The sequence below is a fragment of the Aaosphaeria arxii genome, assembly GCF_010015735.1.
Source record: "Aaosphaeria arxii CBS 175.79 unplaced genomic scaffold BU24scaffold_8, whole genome shotgun sequence".
NCBI lineage: Eukaryota > Fungi > Ascomycota > Dothideomycetes > Pleosporales > Aaosphaeria > Aaosphaeria arxii.
In genome coordinates, this window is record NW_022983481.1 from 850,161 (window position 1) to 871,118 (window position 20,958).

The following is a 20,958-nucleotide window of genomic DNA, read 5'->3' on the forward strand; positions in this document are numbered from 1 at the left end:
AACTCGTTCGACCCCAACCCCAACCCCAACCCCAAAACCTATTATCCATTTCTTGGAGTACTTACCTAGCATTTGTCATCCTGGTGAGTAGAGACAGCAGTACCCTTCCTATTCAGGAAGGGAGGAGTGTGTACTAAGTCCCTATTACAATTGTGAAGAATTGGGTTCATGTCGGTGGGCGAACATCTCGAATACATTCCCACCCTCTCTCTTCGAGCCTGTCGAAGGACGACGTTCTGTATGGGCAAGGACCTACGTGAGTTACGGTTGGTTATGGTATGGCATAAACACAACGCCAGTGGTAACACTTCAATCGACAGTGGCTAAATTTGCTTGGATTTGTAGATGGATGGATGGATGGATGGATTGATTGTTTTAATTCGATTATGGTAGTCCAGAAAACACGCTAATGCTAGTAGATATGAGAGCGAGAGCTCGCTGCTACTAAACATGTCTGTCTGGCTTTCCATAACTTTAGTACTGGTGTGTGTATGGGTGTGTCTTGATCGGAGAAGATGAAGGAAGTAGTTTACCACAGTTACCACGAGTAAAAATTTCCCCGAACTAGAAACTTAAACATCTACATATCTCGTGATGAATGTAGCCCCCTCCCCGGAGCGGCGCGCGAGAAAAATTGTTTCGGAAGCCTCCCAATCCATTGACTGGAGGGCCGGCCGGCCTAGATATATGTGTACATCATCCTCTTCTTTCCGTGATGTTTTCCTCCTTTTATCTCTTCGTCTTTCGCCTTTGTTTGGAGGGGGGATGGGGGTTATTTACTCAACCTCCTTTCCGGGGCGCGATTGGGGTTGCGACCGAGGCTCGAGGGGCTCCCTGTGCGGGCTTCTTGAGTTGGTAGAAGCGCTCGACGATCTTACGGACATGGGCTTCGCTTTGCTCCTTGCCGGGCGCGGACTTGATGTTGTTGAGGCCGTACGGCGCGTCGATGAGCGAAGCTTCGTTGACGACGATTTGGGTCCCTGCCCATCGGAGTGGGAGTCTAATGGTGAGACAACAAGGTTAGCGAGACATGATAAATAAATCCCAGGTTGAAGGGTCGTGGGCGAAGAAAACAAAGGCGGAGGAAGACGAAGGGAACACTCACGTCCTAGCGATATAATCGAACAACTCCTGAGCTTCCTTGGTGACGCCCTTGCCCTTTTGTGCGTCCTTCTTCTTCATCTCTCGGATGGTGTTCTCCTCTCTCGCCTTCAATGCCTCGAGATCCACCTTGGTGATGCTGGGCAGAGCTCCATCAAAGCCCGCGGCGGATTCGGGTGCCCGCTCTCCCGGACCGACGAGCTCGAAGGTCACGATGTGGCCGAACGGAATGATGTGGAAGTCGCCAGGCTGGCTGGACAGCGGCGCTGAGGGGTTCGGCGGGGCGGGTGCGGTGTTTATTGCGATTGCGTTGGTGACGTTGCATGTTGTGAACAGGGTGCCCTCAAGCACGTTGTTGTGCGGGGCGCAAGTAATTTTGATCCTGCGGTTCGACTGCGCGTCAGCATGGTTTTTGCTTTGGATTGTACGAGGGGGTTCTCCTTTGTCGGAGGAGGAGAGGATGCGGTTGCAGGAGAGACATACCGTGCTCCAACGGCCTTGTACAGGCTGGAGTCACCATCAATTACCTCCTTGGTAGGGCCGACCTTTGGTGTAGCGACCTTTCCCGCCATGCTCTGCCTCTTGGTATCGGCCATGATGGGTCGTTCTTCCGTGGTGCGGACGGTGTTCGGGGTGGGTACCGTGTAGGTAGATGTGTGGAGGAAGCGTCTGAAAGTTGATTAATCGATTACTCCGGACTTGACGCTCACCAAAGACTCCCGGAAGCCAAACGCCAGAGAGTCATGCAAAGCGGAAGAAACCAATGCTAAGGAGCGACAAGAAGAATAGGATAATGACTGCGCACGACGGAGGAGAGGAAAGGGGAGGTCGGCAGCAGGCGGGCGCAAGAAGGAAGAAGAAGAAGAGGTGCGCACGCAGCAGATGCGGATGATGCAGATGGTTCAGGGCCGCGCTGCACTTTTGGAGAACAAGGCAAGGTAACGTGCAAGTTGCACTGTCACTTTTATTAGTAGCTGCTACTGGGGAACTTGAACATGAACTGGCGCTGGCACTGGCACTGGCCGCTGGCGCTTGCTTGGATCGCTGGCCGGAGCGGGTTTGTGGTGTGTGTGGTCCAGGTGTGGTGGGAAACTTTCCGAACCACCGCACCCTGGGCTGGTCCTGTCCTGTCACGCTTTCGTTTCGTTTCACCTGCCCGCCGTTTGGTAGAGCGATCGCTATAAAAGTGCTTGTTTTATAATTAATGATTGGCACACATTATAGCATACAAAGGCGATTATATTGTACTCCGCGCGTAGAAGACACATAGGCATTCACCAATTCATTCTCAATCTTGTAGAGTCTCACATTGTCTGGCTGAGTACGGTTCCTATTGTGAGCTAGTCTTGAAACGGCTAGCTGCCCGCCAAAACGTCAGATCACAAACATTGGAAATAATCGCAACTACAAGCAATCACTCCATATAGTGTAGATAATGATTGCAACAGTTAATGATACTTCATGACACAATAATGAAATTCACTTGAATCAAGACTTTGGGAACTACTGTTTTCACTTTTTGAAATTTTGAATATTCTTCTGTATCCTATATGGGCATTATTTTTTCATGAGCAGATGTCGCTGCATCTACGGCTGATCCTCAACCATAATAAAAATCTTATCAATTAATCAACCTTCCAATCATCATCCAACCATCACCATCACTCGCTTATGCGGTGTATGTTGAGGCAGAGACGTTGCCTCCCCTTCCGGTCCAGTTGACGTGGATGTTCTGGCCCTCGGGGAACTCCTCGCTGGCGAACTCAGGCTTGACCCTGAAGGTGTGGGCACCGAAGTAGTCACGCTGGGCCTGGAGGAGGTTGGCGGGGAGGTCCTTGGTGCGGTAACCGTCGTAGAAGCTAAGAGCAGTGCTGAAAGCGGGGGTGGGGATACCCCAGAGAGCTCCCTTGGAGATGACGCTGCGGATCATGTTAGCATTGAAAGTGGCTACAATCCCGGGGCTCAGAATAGACTTACTCTCTCCATCCGGGCTGTGCCTTGTGGATAGCCTTATTGAAGAAGTCGTCGAAGAGCAAGTTCTCGAGGTTGGGGTTGGCACGGTAGGCCTTGGTGATGTCCTTGAGGAAGACAGAGCGGATGATGCAGCCACCGCGCCACATGAGGGCGATCTCGGGCTTGTTGAGCTTCCAGCCGTACTCCTTGGCGGCCTGTAGTCTTGTTAGAAACATCGTTCACGAGCTTTTTTCTGTGGTGTACTTACGCTCTCCATCAACATGAAGCCCTGTGCGTAGGAGATGATCTTGGAGGCGTAGAGGGCCTGCTCAAGGTTGTCGATGAATGCCTGCCTGTCTCCAGTGAAGCTGGGGGTGGGTCCGTCGAGGATGGCAGAGGCACGGGTACGCTCAGCCTTGATCGAGGACAAGCAACGGGCGAAGACAGCCTCACCGATCAAGGTGACGGGCATGCCGAGGTCAAGAGCGTTGATGGCGGTCCACTTTCCGGTACCCTTCTGGCCAGCAGAGTCGAGGATCTTCTCAACGATGGGGACACCATCCTTCTCGTCGTTCTTGTACATGATGTCGCGGGTGATCTCAATGAGGAAAGAGTCCAAGACACCCTTGTTCCACTCGGTGAAGACATCACCGATCTCCTTGTTCTTCATTCCGAGACCGCGCTTCATGATATCGTAGGCCTGTCGCGGGGTTAATCGACGGTTTCTGCAGGTTCATGTCGACCCAGGCTTACCTCGCAAATCAATTGCATGTCACCGTACTCAATACCGTTGTGCACCATCTTGACGTAGTGACCGGCACCCTCGTCACCGACCCACTGGCAGCAGGCCTCGCCATCAGACTTGGCGGAGATGGACTGGAGGACGTCCTGTTTACTTGTATTAGAATCGTGAAATCTCCCGAACCTGCCCTTCTCGACTCACCTTGATGTATGGCCATGCCTCCTCGTTACCACCGGGCATGATGGAGGGACCGTAACGGGCACCCTCCTCTCCACCGGAGACACCGCTACCAACGTAACGGATGCCCTTGGTGGCAAGGTACTTTGTGCGGCGGTTGGTGTCGGGGTAGTGGGAGTTTCCACCATCGATGATGATGTCGCCCTCCTCAACACCTCCCTCGGTAAGGAGGAGCTCAATGAAGTCGTCAACGGGCTTTCCGGCCATGACGAGCATCATCATCCTTCGGGGCTTCTTGAGCTTGGAGACGAAGTCCTTGATGGAGTTTGCGCCGACAATGGACTTGCCCTTGGCCTCTGCATAGCATTGCGTTAGCCGACCAATTCTGTATGAATGTAAAATGATGCCGGCGATTGGAACCTACCATTCTCGAGGAAACGGTCAACCTTGGCGACGCTGTTCGATTGTCAGTCTACCATTGGAGGCAGTGCGGGGGAGCTGGGATTGATCCTACGTTCGGTTGAAAGCAACAACCTTGATGATAGTCAGCGAAACTGCCCCGATGATACTTCAGATGGGTAAGGGGGTTAACGTACAGTGAAACCGTGATCGGCGCTTGAATTGAAGTTAGCAAGGCTTATGGAAGCAATAGGGTCTTGAGTAGCGGCTTACGCATTCAGAATCAAGTTCTGGCCCATGACCTAGAGGATTGAGAGTTAGCCATATGTTCCAACTCGCAATGCGTAGCAAAAGGGAGGAAGGATTGAGGGGAGCAATGGAACTTACAGCAAGGCCGATGAGGCCGAAATCTCCAACGGCTTCAGACATGGTGGGGGTTGTTGTTGAGCTATGTGATGGTAAGATTGAGGGGGTATGTTAATGGCGGGGTATCCAGTTGCTTTGCAAAGGCAACGGTATTGGAGAGATTGGAATTGGAATTGGATGAAGATGGAGGATAGGAAGACAGGAGAAGACTGACGGATGAGCTGGGGGTGGGATGTAGATAAGTACGTTTTTTGGCTTTCTTTCCGACCCGGAAGTTTGATGGACTTGTTTCTTGGTGTGGTGGTAGGTAATGGTGGTGGAGGGGGAGATGGGTGGGAGACTGGAGTGGGAGTAGTAAACTGAGTAGCGGCAAGCGGCGTGGGCGGGGCAATTGGTTACGGCCTGCGTCAATGAGCGTCAAGCACGTCCCAATAAATCATCCCTACAGATTCTTTCTAATCCATCTAATCCGTCTAATCCGTCTAATTCCAAACCTAACCACTACGCAGTACTAACTACCTAGATACCTAGCTAGGAGACACGGAGGCAAGGCAAGGCGTGGCATGGACATGGACAGGAGGGAACACCGTACGAGGCCTACCTACCGAATACCTACTGTGTACGTAGTAAGTAAAACCCACCGGAGAAAGCGCGCGTCGGCCGCGGTGGTAGCGCAAACAGTAATTACTGCCAGTATCCTCTTACCACTCTATACACTATCGTACACTAAGGCGATGGTGAGACTAATTGCTGTTTGTCGTCTGTTTGTCATTTGTGACTTTCTGGAACTGCACCACGGAGAACGGAAAAACGCATTTGATACTCTGTGCCATGTGGTGGTGATGGATTATTTCCCTCTCCGGCAGCCTCTGCTAACCTCCACCTCCGCCTCCACCTCCATCTTTCCTACTAGAAGAGAGAATGATGTATCATTACTACTAATTACCTGGATAGTTGGATGAGCTGATTAGGTGGGTATGCTTATTAGCTGGTCAATACCTACGTAACTCGGTGCCTGAGTGAGTTGACTATCCCATTACAATGATGACAAAAGATGGTACTACTGTAGTAATATTACCCTACCTCTTACAAGTTACAGTCTACTTCCCCTACGCCAACCCACCCCTGCTTTGTCCCTCCTCATTCGGGGAACAATTACCCATTGCTGCCCAGTGAGACCAACAAGCCTTGATTACCAGATGCCGCTTGTTCGTGACTTATTTATTGTAAGACTTCCCCCATCTCCTCAAGAAGGAAAAGGAAGACAGACGTTGACGTGTATGTACATACGATAGCAGTCTGTATAATGATGATGGAAGACAATGGTTGTACTCGTATCCCTACCTACTCGTAGTCATCAATATGGATGACAAGTAACCGACTTTGATGTTACAGTAACTATGGAAACTCTTGCCTCCTCTCCCCTCCCTGTATTCTCCCCCTCCAAAAACGGTGGTCCGTATGTCACGTGTCTGTCGGCGTTTGCGGTTTGCGGCCTCGGAGCACATATCTCAATCTGGACATACTGATGATATCTATGGGAATGGAAAAGAAGAGAAATGACGAGAAAATGGAGGAAGAGCAAATTGATCTTTATTGTTGCTCATGATGTAGTAGATTGTAGTATTATTTCCATACAGTATTCCGTACGAGTAATAATAATTCCCATCCATCTACCTGGAGGTGTCCATCAAGCTTCAGTCCTTCACCCATCATCATAGTCGTAACCTGCCAAGACCTTCGTCTATCATTTTTTCTTCCTCCTCCCTTCGAAACCTCCTTGACAAGTTTTGCCCCAACAAAAACACACGATACACGCCTCGTTCTCCTACTATCTAGCTATAGTCGGCCTAAGCATCAAATTTACCCTCCCACGCGTGCGGGCCGACCAGCCAAAGTCCAAAGCCCGATCTCCGTCTCTGGCTCTTTAACCGTAACACATCCTTATTAATCCTTCCCACAAAGCGCTTGGCGCCCGCCGCCCTCCCACGCCGCGTTCAGTCAGCAAACATCAGCCTCTTCCCTCCTAACAACCTTTCACCCACACCAACCACCAACCGACCCAAGTGCGGCATTTCTCGTTGCAACCAAAGGGACTCGAGTTACTCCACCCTCCCACGCATACCTTACCCAGAAAATACCCTTTACCCACTAAAGAGGAGTATCATCCATACACACGAGTACATACTCCCCGATTTCCGAAGGTAATTCATCATACTCCACCCTATTCCAGACTGCTTTGCCAACCCTACCTGCCTCAGCCTACCTGCCTACGCCCGGCCAAAATTCACAGCCGCGGCCGTTCCATCCCTGCTCTGAACTGCGTCACCTAACTTGTCGTAACCTCCTCCATCCTCAATCAGAAACAGTAACAATCAGTCTCTGCAGTCTGTACCAAGGGTACGTGCTGCGCTCTCAGACTCCACCTGATAACGCATCCAAACCATCGTCACAGTCAGCATTATGTCTGGGCCGTCCAACAACAACAACCTGGAACCTCACCACTCCCTCCCTGCGCGTCCTCCGAGCGCGACCTATTCTGCACCTCCTCGACACAACACCAACAACTCGGCGCGTACCTATCCCAACGCTGCTCCCGCCTTCAACGGCCTCATGCCACGCTCCGTGGTGTCGCGGGCCCCTCAACCGTACATGTCTGCTGCCACAGCGCCAGGTATGATGTCTTCACATGCCCCCTACAACACTGGTGGGTATCACTCAAATCAGTACCCGTCAAATGCATACTATCAGCAACAGCAGCCTAGCTACGGCACCTCTACATCTTCAGCCTACGGAAACCCTTATGGTGTTCCTGGTGCCACCGGTGGGCGCGGGTATGGAAGACAGGGAGGGCTCGACCCTGAAGAGGAGGCGCAAATCGCAGCTTGGAACAGTGCCTATGCGCCAAAGGAAGATACGGGAAACAAGAAGGGACCGCAGGGCAACGCAAACACGGTCCCGCTTGGATCTAGGACAGGCGAGACTACATCTACCCCCGACCGCGATGCTGCCAGTGGCACAGGCGCTGACAAGGGCAAACAGAAGACGGTCTTGCGTCAGGGCGGTGGAAAAACCTGGGAGGATTCGTCTTTGCTCGAGTGGGATCCATTGCATCCACGTCTTTTCGTCGGAAATCTCGCGGGAGAAGTGACCGACGACTCTCTTCTCAAAGCCTTCTCCAAATATCCTTCCGTGTCCAAGGCGCGCGTCGTGCGCGACAAGAAGTCCACCAAGAGCAAGAGTTATGGATTTGTCAGTTTCTCAAACACTGACGACTACTTTCGCGCCGCCAAGGAGATGGAAGGCAAGTACATTGGCAGCCATCCAGTCCGTATAAAGCGAGCCAACACCGAAGTCACTGCAACCACTAAGAAAGACGACAAGCATGGGAAGTATGGAAAGAACAACAAGAAAGGAAACAATAAACCTGGAAACGCTGCAGCCGGAGCGGGCACTTTTGCTCATAACGGCATCCAGAAACACCCCCATAAAAAGTCTGGCGGACCTAGAATTTTGGGTTGAGCTCAATTTCCGATCACCATCATTCAAGATTGGATTTTCGACATCAACGCAACAATATGCGCAAAGTTTCATAAATGCGTCTTTGTGTAGCTTGCAACCGTTGAGACTGACGCGATAAACGCCTAAACAGCTCGCTCATCTACTACAGTCCCAGAACCATCGCCTATACGCCCTCGAAACGAAGCGATATCAGTTTGGCACGTGAATATGAGTAGCAGTTTAAACATGTACACTATGACTACACGTCTATAATACTTCAGAGATTCCCCGACATTGCCAAAGGATTGGCAAAAAGTTATTTTTGCGCTGGGCTTTTGCGCAGTCCTTGTAGGATAATCATAATGAAATTTTGCAGGTAGCAGGAGGCCAGAAGATCGGCCATACATACGAATTCAAAAAAAAGTTAAATCAACATGATATCAAAAGCCGGAAAGCAATGATGATAGATTCAGTGATTTCGAGACCAAACAGACGATTGAGCAACGTGCATAACGCACCATACCAAATTGAGTGATTCAGGTTCTCACGTGACGTGCTCATCCATAATGCTTGGCAATTGTCCGTCGCGTTGGAGAAAGCGCGACAGGCTCACAGAACTTCCGCATCTCTCAACATCGACGTCCGACCCCAATCTTCGCGAACGGTCGTAATCGGATCCTGATTGTCGCATTGTCGCTCACCACCATGTACGGGATGAACCAGAACCACGCGCAAGCCGGTGATCCAAGCCAGCTTGTGCCTCCCCAAGTCGTATGTACAGATTATGCTGTTTTCAACCCGACATGCGCTCATGCAATCCTCTAGCTTCCCCATGTGCACCTCGTCTCCAATTACCGATTCCCAAGAGTCCCGTCGCTTCAACCCGCGCAAGCTCTTGAGTATCTCATCAAAGGACCAACGATCGTGAAGGACACGGCCGCCGTCGCATGGACGTACTTCCCGGCTCCTCCACCAGATGGCACACTCTTCTTGACATGGCAGCCACCGCGCATGCAGAACCAGTTCGCATCAGACGGACTGGTCTGGGCAGATGCTGAGGTTGCCTACGAAATCCCTATCCGGGGCTATGTACGACGAATCTTGTCCGCGCAATGACAATCATGGCTAACAGGGAGCAGAATATCCAAGTTCTCATCCACAAGAGCGGTTTCCACTACCCGCACGAGGCCGTCACATCTCACGCTCGATACCGATACAGGATCACGCAAGGCCCAGGACCTATTGATCCTACGCTCTGGGTGGTGCATTACACCGGAGCAGATCCCGCCAGTCGCATACCCGCCAGCCAGATCGGCATCCGCCCCGACGTCCAGCAAGTTCTGCAGCAGCGAGCGACGCTTGAGAATGCCGGCCAGCTTGTCAGGAAGGAGTTCATGCTGGCAGACCGCACAAACTGGCCTCGAGTCGAGTTCCAACGCGGCGCCGCGCAACCGAGTCCGTTCTACAACCCGATGAACCCCATGCAGCAGATCCCACAGAGAGGCGCATATCCCGGACAGCAGCCTCCGAACAAGCGTCAGCGCGTCAACCAGCCCCCGCGGGCACCCGCGCAAGATCTTGAACAGACATTGGAAGAGGAGGAGAACTCGACGCAGGATACTTTCGACTTCATGACTCCCCGTGAGATCAGTTTATCACGATATAAGCAACATCACGAGTGGATGGAGGAGATCTTCTCGTCTCCTCATGCTGTCGGCAAGATTCTACCTATTGACCTCGGACTCGGGTTGATGGGTGAACTCGCTCCTCTCACTGTCGACATTCTGGACGTATCGACAGGCGAGCATCCACCCCTGAACATCGAACGTGATTCAAGCGGTCTCGACAACCGGAGGAAGGAGTACGACGTCAAGAGCTATAATAGGTTACATCCCGAGCAATTGAAAGACTTCGAATCTCGCGTCGCAGACTACACTAAGAAGCAGGAGGCCGAACTTGCCAAGCTCAAAGCCGCCCATGAGAAGAAGATGGCCGATCTCAAGCGGAACCGAACATATATCAAAGCTGAAAGACGGTTACGAGATATCCCCCGATCACGAGACTACGCCACGGCGCAAGAAGATGCGGATCCCGTGGAGGATGTCGTACAGGAGCTTCAGAAGAATATCGGTGTCGAGTTCGAGCCCAAGAAGAGCGTGGTATGTCTCGACAAGGGAGGATTGATCGAAGAGCAAGTGCTGCAAAAGAACCAACAAGTCAACGGCGACGACGCCACACCTGCAACCAATGGCAATGGCTCAAACGGCGGCGCCGATGCCATCGACGCCGAAAACAGTGCGGCAGGCCTCCTCGATCAGTACGGATCCACCTCGCTCGCCGGCACACCAGGAGCAAGTCTCTCCGTCCCTGCACTGTCCCAGCCTCCAAGTCAATCCCAATCAGCCGTCGCCACCCCAAGCGCCCCAGCCCCCGCGGCAGCACCCGCCGTCGAACCCACCAACAACGACGCCAACGAGCTCCTCGACCTAGACGTCGACATGCCTGACATGCCCAGCGCCCCAGAAGGAACCGCAGACAACGACTGGGTCGTCGTTGACCCGACCACCTCCACCACCACAACCACCACCGCCCAACAACCCGCCTCCTCCTCTGCCGGTCCATCAGCTCCAACAGCCACAACCACCGCCCCTGCCGCGAGCACCACCGCACCACAGCAGCCAAGCACCGACGCAGACCCCTCCGCCGGCATCTTCGACAGCACCGACTTCGGCTCCTTCGACAACCTCGACACCGCCGGCGACGCGCTCGCAGACTACACGAATGTCGACGATAACATGGGGCTCGACCTCGTCGACGACTCGGCCTTCGGCGACGCGTTCCACGGCACCGAGATGCACCATGGCGGCGAGGGTGCGGACGGCGACGCTTCGTAGTGGTGAGCGTTTCGCCTTTTGATTCCCGCTCTGCTGCTATGGATGAAGCACGTGTGGCGAAGAAGGAGAGATAGGGCAGTGATGGTGCGATTGTGTTGGGTTTTCGGGGCGCTAATTGGGGAAAGGATTGGGAGTTTCTTGCGGGTGAACTTGACATGAGTGGGCTCCGTCAAGGTTGATGGAGCCTTCGTTTCATGCATGCATTTTTTTTTTTGCACGATGGTGGGAATGCGGGATGGTGAAAACCACTCTTTTGCATTAACTCTTTTTATTGGGCTATAGCTGTGTTGTGTACTGTAGAATCATGGCCTCCTTCTTTCCTTCACATACACGGGCATCGATTGATTGATGATGTGCGACTTCTTGATTGCAGTACCGTGTACGTGACCAACTATCATAATCTTGCTTTCGTCCAAGCGATCAACCACATGCTGAATGGACGAGCTCATGACACCGAGGTGTCTTGCTTTGGCACTGCATTGATTCAACCCAACACCCGCAAACGCCAAAAACTCTAATTACGTCCAACTTACCTCCCAAATCTCCTCCATCTGCCCTACCCTTCAGATCATCCAACCATCCATCTACCTCATGAACCCACCAACATCCCCCCTACGCTTTGCGTATAGCCCCGGAGATGCTCGCTCCGCCGAGCCAGACACTAGGAACCTAGAAATTAGGGTACAGGCACAGGCACAGGCACAGGTACAGGTACACTTGACGTCCAGCACCTCCCGCATGCGTGTTGGCAATGAATGAGGAAGTTGATAAACTCTGGCTCAGGGTCTCTATAGTGACATCTCGGACTTTGGTTAAGGGGAGACCGGTGCAGAAGTGATGGTAGCGAGAGGAGATATGGTTAGTGGCGCGCTATTGCGAGGTCGATTGAAGGAAGCTATCGTGCAGGACATTGCATGTGTACTGTTGTTAGTTGGAAGAACAATGTAATGTTGTCGGACATGGAGCCTCAGGCTAGTCTGTTTCCGGAGATGGTCGGGGTCGTCAGGGTCCCCTGGATGCTCTAGGCGAGAAGCTTAATACTACTCGATTGGACTTCGAACGTCAATTTCTGCACAGTACAAGGTGTGTATTCATTCAAGATGTTGACTTAAACCTGCAATTGAGCATGTCATTCAAGAGAAATAACATTACTCCATTTATGATCTGCTGCTATGCATGATCTGATATTGGAGCTTGTTGACGGTTTTGCGTTGTTGCGGCTTCGGGCCGGCCCTGGATTTGACCGGATTGAGCTAGTTGTACCAAGAAATGAATCACTGCGGACAAGCGCTCTCCGCAAAATACTGTCAAGTGTTCAATTTCGCCCGATAACTTGCGGTTCTCGTGATATCAAAAGGCTCGATCTCGAACCAGTTCTCGGCATATCACCTGAGGAAGCCCGATCGACTGACAATGCAAAAGCGCGCAAAGAGGCCTCGGCCGGAATCGATCTATCGGACATGACGGTATACCATTTATCTTTATATAGGTGGAACCCGCATTCAGACAGGACGTACCTTTTCTGCTTGCTAGTACAGGCCCCCCACGGTGGTTTCTTTGTTGTGGCCGCAAATCGATCGAGGGTCCCGGAGAGGGTACATTTTTCCCAAGGTAGATCTTCGCAACCATGTCTCTTCAGGTCAATTTCCAACTTTTTTTTTATTTTTCGTGTTTCAAAGATACACATTCGTTTGTACTTTTTCAGTTGCCAATAATCCAGCATAATGTCGCCAATCACTACTGTTACCACGGTCGCTAAACATATTCTTTTCACGAGTTTGTTGATATCGCCTTCCAGCCTTGCTTCGCCCGTGGGATTTACCGATGGATCTGTCAGCGATGAGGCGCTGCGGACATTGGAGGAGCGCCAGCAGAGTGTGATAGTGACACTTGGTGCCGCCAATTTTGGCGACAATAATGCACATCCACGTTTGGAAGTTCGGGAGCTGGAGAGAAACACGGATCAGTGGAACCTGTTCCTCCTCGGATTGAGGAGATTCCAGAACACAGACCAACGGGATAAGCTCAGTTACTACCAGATCTCCGGTATGTGAAACATTGAAGAACCGATTGAGACTGGGACGATTTGTCTCACAATGTACTTTCTCAACTGGGCTGACACGTGTGTAAAGGTATACATGGACGTCCATACGTGACTTGGGACGGTGTGGGCCAAGGACAGGGCGCTTCGGGAGGCGGTTACTGCCCACATGGATCGAATCTTTTTACGACATGGCACCGACCGTATCTGGCGCTTTTTGAGCAGATCCTGTATCTCAATGCTCGTCAGGTGATCTCCGAGCTGGACGACGGTGACGTGAAGGATGGGTACGAAACAGCGCTGACAACGCTCCGTCTCCCATACTGGGACTGGGCGGCTGTACCACCCGATGGCGAAGGTTCATTCCCTCTCAGTGCGCAACGGAGAACAGTCACTGTTGCTCTGCCGAACGGCACAGCGACATTCGACAATCCTTTATTGACATACAGATTTCATCCACTCGTTAGGGAAGATTTTGTATGTCAAAACTCCTATTGTTTACTGAAATAAGGAAATAATTAATGATATTAGGCCTCTGCACCATGGACAACTTACACACAGACTGTCAGGAACCCCAGTTCCAGCAGTGGCAATGCCGCAAGCCGAAATGATCTCGTGGCCATGGATCTTGACGACAACCGTAGGAACATGCAGTCTCGCGTTTATGACATGCTCTCGCTAGAGCACGACTTTACTTCGATCAGTAATTACTTGCAGCCTGGTGACAGTTTCGAGTCTCTGCATGACACGATCCACAACACCGTCGGCGGCGGTGGCCACATGTCCGAAATTGCCATGGCTGCTTTCGATCCTATCTTCTGGCTCCATCATGCGAACGTGGATCGTCTGTTCGCCATCTGGGAGGCACTCAACCCGAATAGTTATGTTCGAGGGATGGAGAATACATTCGCAACCTGGACCTATCCGGGAGGCAGTTTTGCTGACGCGAATACTGGTAAGCACTTCATACTCGTCCTCACCCGGCAACCCTCTTCACTGAAGCTAATCCCTCGCAGCACTGACGCCATTCCGTAAGGACGACCAAGGCAACTTCTGGTCCTCATCCGATGTCCGCTGGATCACCACCCTAGGCTACACCTACCCTGAGTTCAATGACCTCACTGACGGCGCCGCCACCCTCGTCAGCCGTGTGAACTCCCTCTACGGGCCTCGTGCAACATCCCAACTTGGCAACTTCAAGGCCCGCGCGGTTTCCGTACCCCTCCACACCCGCGAGGACAACAAGGGTGTCGCCGGTGCAGCAGCCTTCTCCTACAACCGCAAGTACGACCTCAACATCAAGGCCCGCAAGTTCGGCTTCGACGGCTCCATCACCGTTTACGTCTTCCTTGGCGATGCACCGTCCAGTGGTTCCGACACATGGGCGAAGGAACCCTCGTTCCTCGGTATGGCCGGCATCCTCTCACAGAAGGGAAGCTCCGACAAGCAACAACCGAACGTTGACGCTCACTGTGTGGTGCCGCTCACCGCTGCCCTGGAATCGAAAGCCCACAGCAAGGAGCTCAGTAGCTTCAAGGAGAAGGACGTCGAGGAGTATCTGAAGAAGAACCTGAAGTGGCGTGTCATTTCCGTAAGTCATAAACTGTTCTCCCCTTCCCTTTGGTTCCTCTCTTGCATGAAACGATAACTCACGTTCCGAATACTGACGTCTATAAGGCAAACGGCGACCAAGTCTCGACGAAAGACGTCCCGGGCTTCCAGGTCAGTGTTGCATGGCAGGACATTCAGCCCTCGAACTCCACAACAGAGTTCCCGAAGCTTAAGGGCGATTACAAGACACTGAAGAACTCTACTGGTGAAAACTTGTAGGGCATCCCTTCTCGATGTCGTAGTTGCCGAAAGCTTCTGCAGAGCATGCGTGTGAGAGAATGTGAGATAGGAGTGGAGTTTTGGGGAGGGGATGATAATTAATTGGATAAACATAACGACAAAACCACAACTATCATAATTTAAGAGAGATAGGAGGGGAGATGAAAGGGGAAACCTAACAGGAGGTGGTTGATAAATGTATATTGTAGAAGGGAAGGAAGGAAGGTATAATAGGATCGGCAGCAGTAATATCAGGAAGGACGAAGCATGGATAGACATTCATTGGCACAAGCTGAATATAATTTTTCTGGTCGTATTTACTTTATCATTTCTTTTGCGTTGTACTTGACGTAAATTCTTACATTTTTCATGTTTCGCAAACTGTGACCTGACTTGATCTTTGTATAATTGGCATATGTGAGCTGGTTCACTGTGTCGTCGGGCTTGGTGAGGGCGTTGCATTGGCAAAGTTGGTTCAGGAGTATGATATAACCTTGTGAATTAGGGAGTACCAATCATTTGAAGAGAGTCGAAACTTATTCGTAGAAGCTGATACCATTCTACTCTTTCTTCAAAAACAATAGGAACGAGAGCGCAATGAAACTGACGGATGCTGTGGCTGCCAAAACTAGCGCCACGCCTCTCCCAAAGAAAATGTCGGGATCTGCACTCAATTTTCCCCGACTGCCGCTACGACCTCTTTTCCTCTCCCAAAAAAAATAATTCCCCAAGAACCGCGAGAGGAAAAGAACAACAACGAGCTTGCTCGACAACCTCGTCCTTCGTTCGCACCGAACGCCAATTACCATTATTCGCCGCCTTGCACAAGCGCGCTGCCCCTTGCATCTTCAATCCCGCAAGAGAAAAAATGGCGCCGAAGAAAACGAGGACGGCGATGAAGCCGCGAGCGCCATTCGTGCCGCAGGAGTACAATCTTTCGGCGGGCGAATCGGACGACGAGATGCAGATTGCGACGACAAAGAAGGGGGAGCAGGACGAGCCAGCTTGGGAGGGATTCGACGAGGACAAATCCAGTGCATCTGATGATAGCGACGAAGAGAGCGTGGATATCATAATGGAGGAGAAAGGCGCCCCTGTCTTACCGAGAGACGAGGAAGAGGAGGAGCTTGAGCGCTTGGTCTTCGGCGATGCGACCGGGTTTAGGGAAGGTTTGAAGGGGTTTACTATGGATGATTCTGAAGGGGAGTTCGGTGGGGATAGTGACGATGAGGGGGTGGAGGGTGAGGAGGGTGAGGGAGAGCTCGGGGGTATGGCGGATCAGGATCTGTTCTTTTTTGATTCGGGACCTGGAGCTGCGCCGCCGACGCAGGCGTTGACTGCTGCAGCAGCGGAGAGCGATGAAGAGGAGGATGGCAAGCCTGCTTGGGAGGATAGCGACGACGAGCGATTGAATGTCAGTTTGTTGGCAAGGTCGCAAAATAAGAAATTGAGGGAGTCTGAGGCGGATGATGTTGTTGGTGGCAAGGAGTACATCCGTCGGTTGCGTAGACAATATCAAACGCTTTACCCGACGCCTGACTGGGCGTTGCATGCGACTGGGAAATCAAAACGCAAGAGGAGGAGTGTGGCAGCGGACGGCTCAAGCGGAGAGGAGTCTGCAAGCGATATGGATATGGATGATGATGACGACCTCTCTGCAGAGCCCTTGGCCAGGCTGCTCAGAGATGCGGACATTCTCTCTAGGAACTCGCACGGCCCATCCAAGAGGAGGAAACTTCAAGCAGGCACAATTGATATCCAGAGGCTGAAGGATGTCACCCAGAAGGGACCAGTAAGTACAGCGCTTCCGGCTATTGATTATATATCTAACAGTGTTTTGCAGTCTGCCATCACCTCTCTTTCTTTCCATCCCGTATTCCCATTGCTGCTCTCCTCTGGACCCAGCGCTACATTACAGCTCCATCACGTTAAGCCTAACCCGCCAGACCCAAATCCACTCCTGACATCCCTCCATATCAAACGTACACCTCTCACAACAACCGCTTTCCATCCTTCCTCCTCCGACTCTCGCATCTTCCTCAGTGCACGTCGCCGCTACTTCCACATCTGGGATCTCTCAACTGGTACGATTGAGAAGATCTCTCGCGTATATGGCCATCAGCACGAGCAGCGCACTATGGAATACTTCTCTATCTCGCCAGACGGCAGATACCTTGCTCTGCGAGGTTCCGCGAAGAAAGGAGGAGGTGTGATCAACGTTCTTGATGCCACGACCCTGCAGTGGGTAACCCAAGTGCGAATTGAGTCCCGTGGTGGTGTCGCAGATTTCGTGTGGTGGGGCGACGGAAGTGGATTGTGCATCGTAGGAAAGAATGGCGAAGTCACAGAATGGAGCGTGGAAGATGGTGTTATTGGAAGATGGACCGATGAAGGAGCGATGGGCACGACAGTGATTTCAGTAGGTGGAAAGAGTGGCCGAGATTGGATTGGCGGTGACCGCTGGGTGGCCATTGGCAGTACAAGTGGTATTGTTAACGTCTACGATCGAAGATCATGGGTCGAGACCCACGATGCTAGCACCCCCGACGACCCGAACGGTGGCGTCCCGAAAACTCCCAAACCTGTTCGCACTTTGGACAATCTAACAACTCCCATATCACACCTACATTTCTCGCCTGATGGCCAGATAATGGCCATGGCTAGTCGTTGGAAGCACAACGCCATGAGGCTTGTGCATCTACCGTCTGCTACTGTGTTCAAGAATTGGCCAACCGAAAAGACGCCTTTGGGAAGAATTAGTGCCGTAGCATGGGGACGTCCATCTGAGGAAGACGAGAAGGAAGGTAGTCTTGCGCTTCTTGCCGTTGGAAGCGAGACAGGACGAGTGAAGCTATGGGAAGTGAGAGCTTAAGATATAGAATAGCCACTGATATCACCAATCAGAGGCACGGAATGAAAAGCATTTAGCGGCAGATCCGCATATACTATAAAGGACAACCAGTTTCGCACAATCGATATCCCCATGTATAACTCCTTTGCTAGGTGAAATTCATATGTTTTCTCAGTTGCTAACTACTTCGAAGGGATCACTTACCACCCGCCCTCCATCCAAAGCACCTTCTCCTCACCCATTCACATGAGATCTCTTTCTCCATATTTCAGTAACAACACAGCACGCTCCTACCAAGTATGGCATCCCTCATTCCCTTATCATGGCCCGCTCGTGCAAGACTTCATACATCATACGCTTCCAACAGAACATTCAATTTTGCATACCTTCAAACTCTTTCCATTAAGTTGCAATACATACTTTCCCCAATATATTCAAGTGTTCACAGCTTACATAAACACAACAACATAATGCCTTTATACAGGGGTCGAGGAAAAGGCAAGGGGCCAGGAAAGAAAGGACGAGGAGGGGACCAGAATGGAGATGCGAATCATGAGAACGGTAACGAGCAAAGACAGGAGAATGGGCACGACAATGACCTTCAGAATGGAACCAAAAGCGGTCAGAAGAACAACAAGTCGAACAGGAACACACCGGGGAAACGAAACGGCCCTCCCCAGGGACATCACACGGTCACAAAGGATAGTGCTGTGGTCAAACCGCCGTCAGTCATTGCGGTACTACTACAGCAAGGGGCAAGACTATGGACACAAATATGGAACGAAATCCGCTGGTGGCGGCCCTGTCGAATATGGAGAAGATTCCAAGGACTCGTCATGTCGGTGCCTCTTGGCATCTTTCACCAGGATGCGCGGAATCTCCTTACTTTCATATGCTTCGTTGTTGGCGTCTATTACGCCTGTTGGGTGGCTATTGATGGACTCCTTGGGATTTTTAGATTCGTCTCCGCAGAATCTTGTAGTGTGGTATATGTGACGGTACCCCCAGGTCCTATCCTCACTGTATCTCTCATCGGGGGCCCATCGAGCAATTCCTCGTCAAGCCGATATACGACCATTGGATCGCCGACTTACATATCAGTTCAACCTCCTGGAAACCCGGCCAGCTCATCCCTCGGATTAAGCTCTTCTGTGTTCGCGACTTCAATCAATTTGTCACCATCAATTCCCTTCACCACCTCAACAGTACTCTCATCAGGCTTGACAACGAGATCTGTTGTGGCGCCCAGTTTCACACCCTCGAGTCAGACATCATCGCTCTTAACAACACTTCCAAGGAGTTCAGGTACGATCTCTTCAACAAGGACATGGTCGACTTCCACGCCCGCTATCTCGCGAAGTGCAACTCCAGGTATATCATCTCCCACCAGAGCCCCCACCCAGGTTTCCAATACTTCTCCAGGTCGCACGGATTCGTCGCGGTTCAGCACCACGACAATTACATTCTCGACGGGCCTCATGACCCAGGTGGTAGCATACAGCGAGCAGTCTTTTACGTTCATATTCCCAACACCAACAGTAATAACGACACGATCTTATTGGGCCGGGGCTTTCTCTGCTACTGTCAGGTCCAAAGCTGGTTCATCATCTATGACCACAAGAATGGTGCGGCGATCGCTTCTCCCAGGGCGACCTCCCTCTCAGTCTGTTCAGGCTTTGTCAACTACATCGACAACCGATACGGCCATCTCTACGAATGTGGAAGCAACACCTACAAATCGGAATGTGACCAGGCCTGAACCCACACTCTGTGGCGAGTATGGAAATTTCACTCTAAATTTCGATGACACGACGGTAAGGAGAGGAGACAATAACACCATCGTCGCAACCGGTATGATCAATCCTTATCATCACTTGTTTTACAGCAATGGTCTCACCTATATTCCTGACAAATGGGGAGCATATCGTGCTGTATCTCAGCCAAATATAGCCATGTTCCTTCCATTGAATGGAAAGCTGCTCCCAGATAATGCAGCCGCCGGCACATTACTTGAGGGGGAGATCGGTGCTGGTCCTCGTGCTTCTGTGAATGCGTATTGGTTCAATGCACGGTCTGGCTATTTTGGCTGTTCCCTGAGTGGTATTTCGCCTTGTGCATTACGGATCTCTGGATATCGTTTCGACCCTATTTTGCAGCGTGAAGTCAAAGTTGCAGAGCAGAATGTGACGATACCCGCCTGTTGGGGTTTCGTCGGATGCCAACTTACGAGAGTCTTCTTCTCGGACAGGTTTCGAGGGCTGTCAGGAATCCAGTTCAAGGCATACACGTACAATCTTGGTATTCCGCAAGTGTACATGTTGGATGACTTGGCCATGGAATGGTACAATAACTCTTGCGCGGCGGGCGTTATGAGGCTTGGAAACCGTATGTCTCGCCTTTTAATATAATTTCTATCACGAAGCAGCACTAACGAGGATGAATAGATTTTGGACCGGGTGCTAATCGATTGCAATTGTTGGACTTGGACCGAGACACGACAACGAGGGCCGTAGCATAGGTAGATAGGGATCATTTGATAAGACGGGAGCAATGACCTTACCTGGTCGGTGACTATATAGTAACTGAATATGATTATCTATCCGCAGACTGTGCTCCCATCTGCGGTACGTACGAATATGTCTCACAATCGTCAAGAGGACAAGTCAAATGGTGGGTGTGGTGGACCGGGCCTACAGGATGGAATGTTCACACACCACCCAAACCGTGCTCGTGTAATGTATGTATCGCTTGGTGGACTCAGTTGAGAACATTTACTATACAGACATGGTAGACGACAAGATGTACGTTACAATACATGTGTAAATTCGCAGTCAAAAGCCACCCCCAGACTTGGCCACAGCAGGTGGTCATTCGCGCCCCAAGCTCTCGCGTATCCCTCCCCATCAGTCACAATCTGGAGGGGATTCGGTGGGAGATAGGAAAAGAGGAGGAACTGGTGGTGGTGGCAATGAAGGCATGGTGTGCTTCGGGTTTGCCTGTGCCTGGTGCTGATAGTCGGGAAGTATGAGACATTCCCTTCCTTATCGAGCAAGCCTTTGCACCTCGATTCGACATATCCCCGCGTGACAGACGGCTTGGCCCG

The 20,958-nt window shown here is 51.5% G+C and overlaps 7 protein-coding genes across 7 annotated transcripts; 5 read left to right on the forward strand and 2 right to left on the reverse strand.

The window, feature by feature from the left end:
* Positions 1 to 553: 553 nt before the first annotated feature.
* BU24DRAFT_270165 (uncharacterized protein) lies at positions 554 to 1,896 on the reverse strand. Its single transcript, XM_033522584.1, has 3 exons — positions 1,585 to 1,896; positions 1,106 to 1,483; positions 554 to 1,000 (listed from the first exon to the last, which is right to left on the reverse strand). Exons 1-3 carry the CDS (start codon positions 1,695 to 1,697, stop codon positions 781 to 783), a joined length of 711 nt encoding a protein of 236 aa, XP_033380460.1. The 5' UTR covers positions 1,698 to 1,896; the 3' UTR covers positions 554 to 780.
* A 785-nt stretch (positions 1,897 to 2,681) lies between these two features.
* Positions 2,682 to 4,864, reverse strand: BU24DRAFT_425957 (decarboxylating 6-phosphogluconate dehydrogenase). The gene is made up of 10 exons (XM_033528861.1): positions 4,760 to 4,864; positions 4,646 to 4,674; positions 4,570 to 4,588; positions 4,488 to 4,507; positions 4,398 to 4,429; positions 3,998 to 4,329; positions 3,808 to 3,942; positions 3,323 to 3,754; positions 3,079 to 3,269; positions 2,682 to 3,020 (listed from the first exon to the last, which is right to left on the reverse strand). Exons 1-10 carry the CDS (start codon positions 4,799 to 4,801, stop codon positions 2,771 to 2,773), a joined length of 1,482 nt encoding a protein of 493 aa, XP_033380461.1. The 5' UTR covers positions 4,802 to 4,864; the 3' UTR covers positions 2,682 to 2,770.
* A 2,459-nt stretch (positions 4,865 to 7,323) lies between these two features.
* On the forward strand, positions 7,324 to 8,678 carry BU24DRAFT_425960 (RNA-binding domain-containing protein). The gene is made up of 2 exons (XM_033528862.1): positions 7,324 to 7,445; positions 7,496 to 8,678. The coding sequence occupies exons 1-2, from the start codon at positions 7,428 to 7,430 to the stop codon at positions 8,258 to 8,260; spliced, it is 783 nt and encodes a 260-aa protein (XP_033380462.1). The 5' UTR covers positions 7,324 to 7,427; the 3' UTR covers positions 8,261 to 8,678.
* A 266-nt stretch (positions 8,679 to 8,944) lies between these two features.
* On the forward strand, positions 8,945 to 11,133 carry BU24DRAFT_353041 (DUF1750-domain-containing protein; the record flags this gene model as incomplete). Its single annotated transcript, XM_033523761.1, has 3 exons — positions 8,945 to 8,995; positions 9,065 to 9,328; positions 9,379 to 11,133. The coding sequence occupies 3 exons, from the start codon at positions 8,945 to 8,947 to the stop codon at positions 11,131 to 11,133; spliced, it is 2,070 nt and encodes a 689-aa protein (XP_033380463.1).
* Positions 11,134 to 12,585: 1,452 nt separating this feature from the next.
* BU24DRAFT_270465 (Di-copper centre-containing protein) lies at positions 12,586 to 15,144 on the forward strand. Its single transcript, XM_033522585.1, has 5 exons — positions 12,586 to 13,179; positions 13,266 to 13,651; positions 13,706 to 14,129; positions 14,191 to 14,765; positions 14,852 to 15,144. Exons 1-5 carry the CDS (start codon positions 12,858 to 12,860, stop codon positions 15,002 to 15,004), a joined length of 1,860 nt encoding a protein of 619 aa, XP_033380464.1. The 5' UTR covers positions 12,586 to 12,857; the 3' UTR covers positions 15,005 to 15,144.
* Positions 15,145 to 16,258: 1,114 nt separating this feature from the next.
* On the forward strand, positions 16,259 to 17,956 carry BU24DRAFT_425963 (WD40 repeat-like protein). The gene is made up of 2 exons (XM_033528863.1): positions 16,259 to 16,796; positions 16,848 to 17,956. Exons 1-2 carry the CDS (start codon positions 16,275 to 16,277, stop codon positions 17,874 to 17,876), a joined length of 1,551 nt encoding a protein of 516 aa, XP_033380465.1. The 5' UTR covers positions 16,259 to 16,274; the 3' UTR covers positions 17,877 to 17,956.
* Positions 17,957 to 18,892: 936 nt separating this feature from the next.
* BU24DRAFT_495201 (uncharacterized protein) lies at positions 18,893 to 20,373 on the forward strand (the record flags this gene model as incomplete). The annotated part of the gene is made up of 2 exons (XM_033534107.1): positions 18,893 to 20,240; positions 20,300 to 20,373. Exons 1-2 carry the CDS (start codon positions 19,334 to 19,336, stop codon positions 20,371 to 20,373), a joined length of 981 nt encoding a protein of 326 aa, XP_033380466.1. The 5' UTR covers positions 18,893 to 19,333.
* Positions 20,374 to 20,958: the final 585 nt, after the last annotated feature.

Excerpts from the sequence above, each read along its gene's own strand:
- BU24DRAFT_425957 (XM_033528861.1), bottom strand. The coding sequence starts at position 4,801 with ATGTCTGAAGCCGTTGGAGATTTCGGCCTCATCGGCCTTGCT. Across the intron at positions 4,330-4,397 it reads TGACCGTTTCCTCGAGAATG|AGGCCAAGGGCAAGTCCATT; the intron begins GTAGGTTCCAAT and ends AATGCTATGCAG. Across the intron at positions 3,943-3,997 it reads AGGCATGGCCATACATCAAG|GACGTCCTCCAGTCCATCTC; the intron begins GTGAGTCGAGAA and ends ACAAGTAAACAG.
- BU24DRAFT_270165 (XM_033522584.1), bottom strand. The coding sequence starts at position 1,697 with ATGGCCGATACCAAGAGGCAGAGCATGGCGGGAAAGGTCGCTACACCA. Across the intron at positions 1,484-1,584 it reads TACAAGGCCGTTGGAGCACG|GATCAAAATTACTTGCGCCC; the intron begins GTATGTCTCTCC and ends GTCGAACCGCAG. Across the intron at positions 1,001-1,105 it reads TTCGATTATATCGCTAGGAC|ACTCCCACTCCGATGGGCAG; the intron begins GTGAGTGTTCCC and ends TCTCACCATTAG.
- BU24DRAFT_270465 (XM_033522585.1), top strand. The coding sequence starts at position 12,858 with ATGTCGCCAATCACTACTGTTACCACGGTCGCTAAACATATTCTTTTC. Across the intron at positions 13,180-13,265 it reads CAGTTACTACCAGATCTCCG|GTATACATGGACGTCCATAC; the intron begins GTATGTGAAACA and ends ACGTGTGTAAAG. Across the intron at positions 14,130-14,190 it reads TTTTGCTGACGCGAATACTG|CACTGACGCCATTCCGTAAG; the intron begins GTAAGCACTTCA and ends AATCCCTCGCAG.
- BU24DRAFT_425963 (XM_033528863.1), top strand. The coding sequence starts at position 16,275 with ATGGCGGATCAGGATCTGTTCTTTTTTGATTCGGGACCTGGAGCTGCG. Across the intron at positions 16,797-16,847 it reads ATGTCACCCAGAAGGGACCA|TCTGCCATCACCTCTCTTTC; the intron begins GTAAGTACAGCG and ends AGTGTTTTGCAG.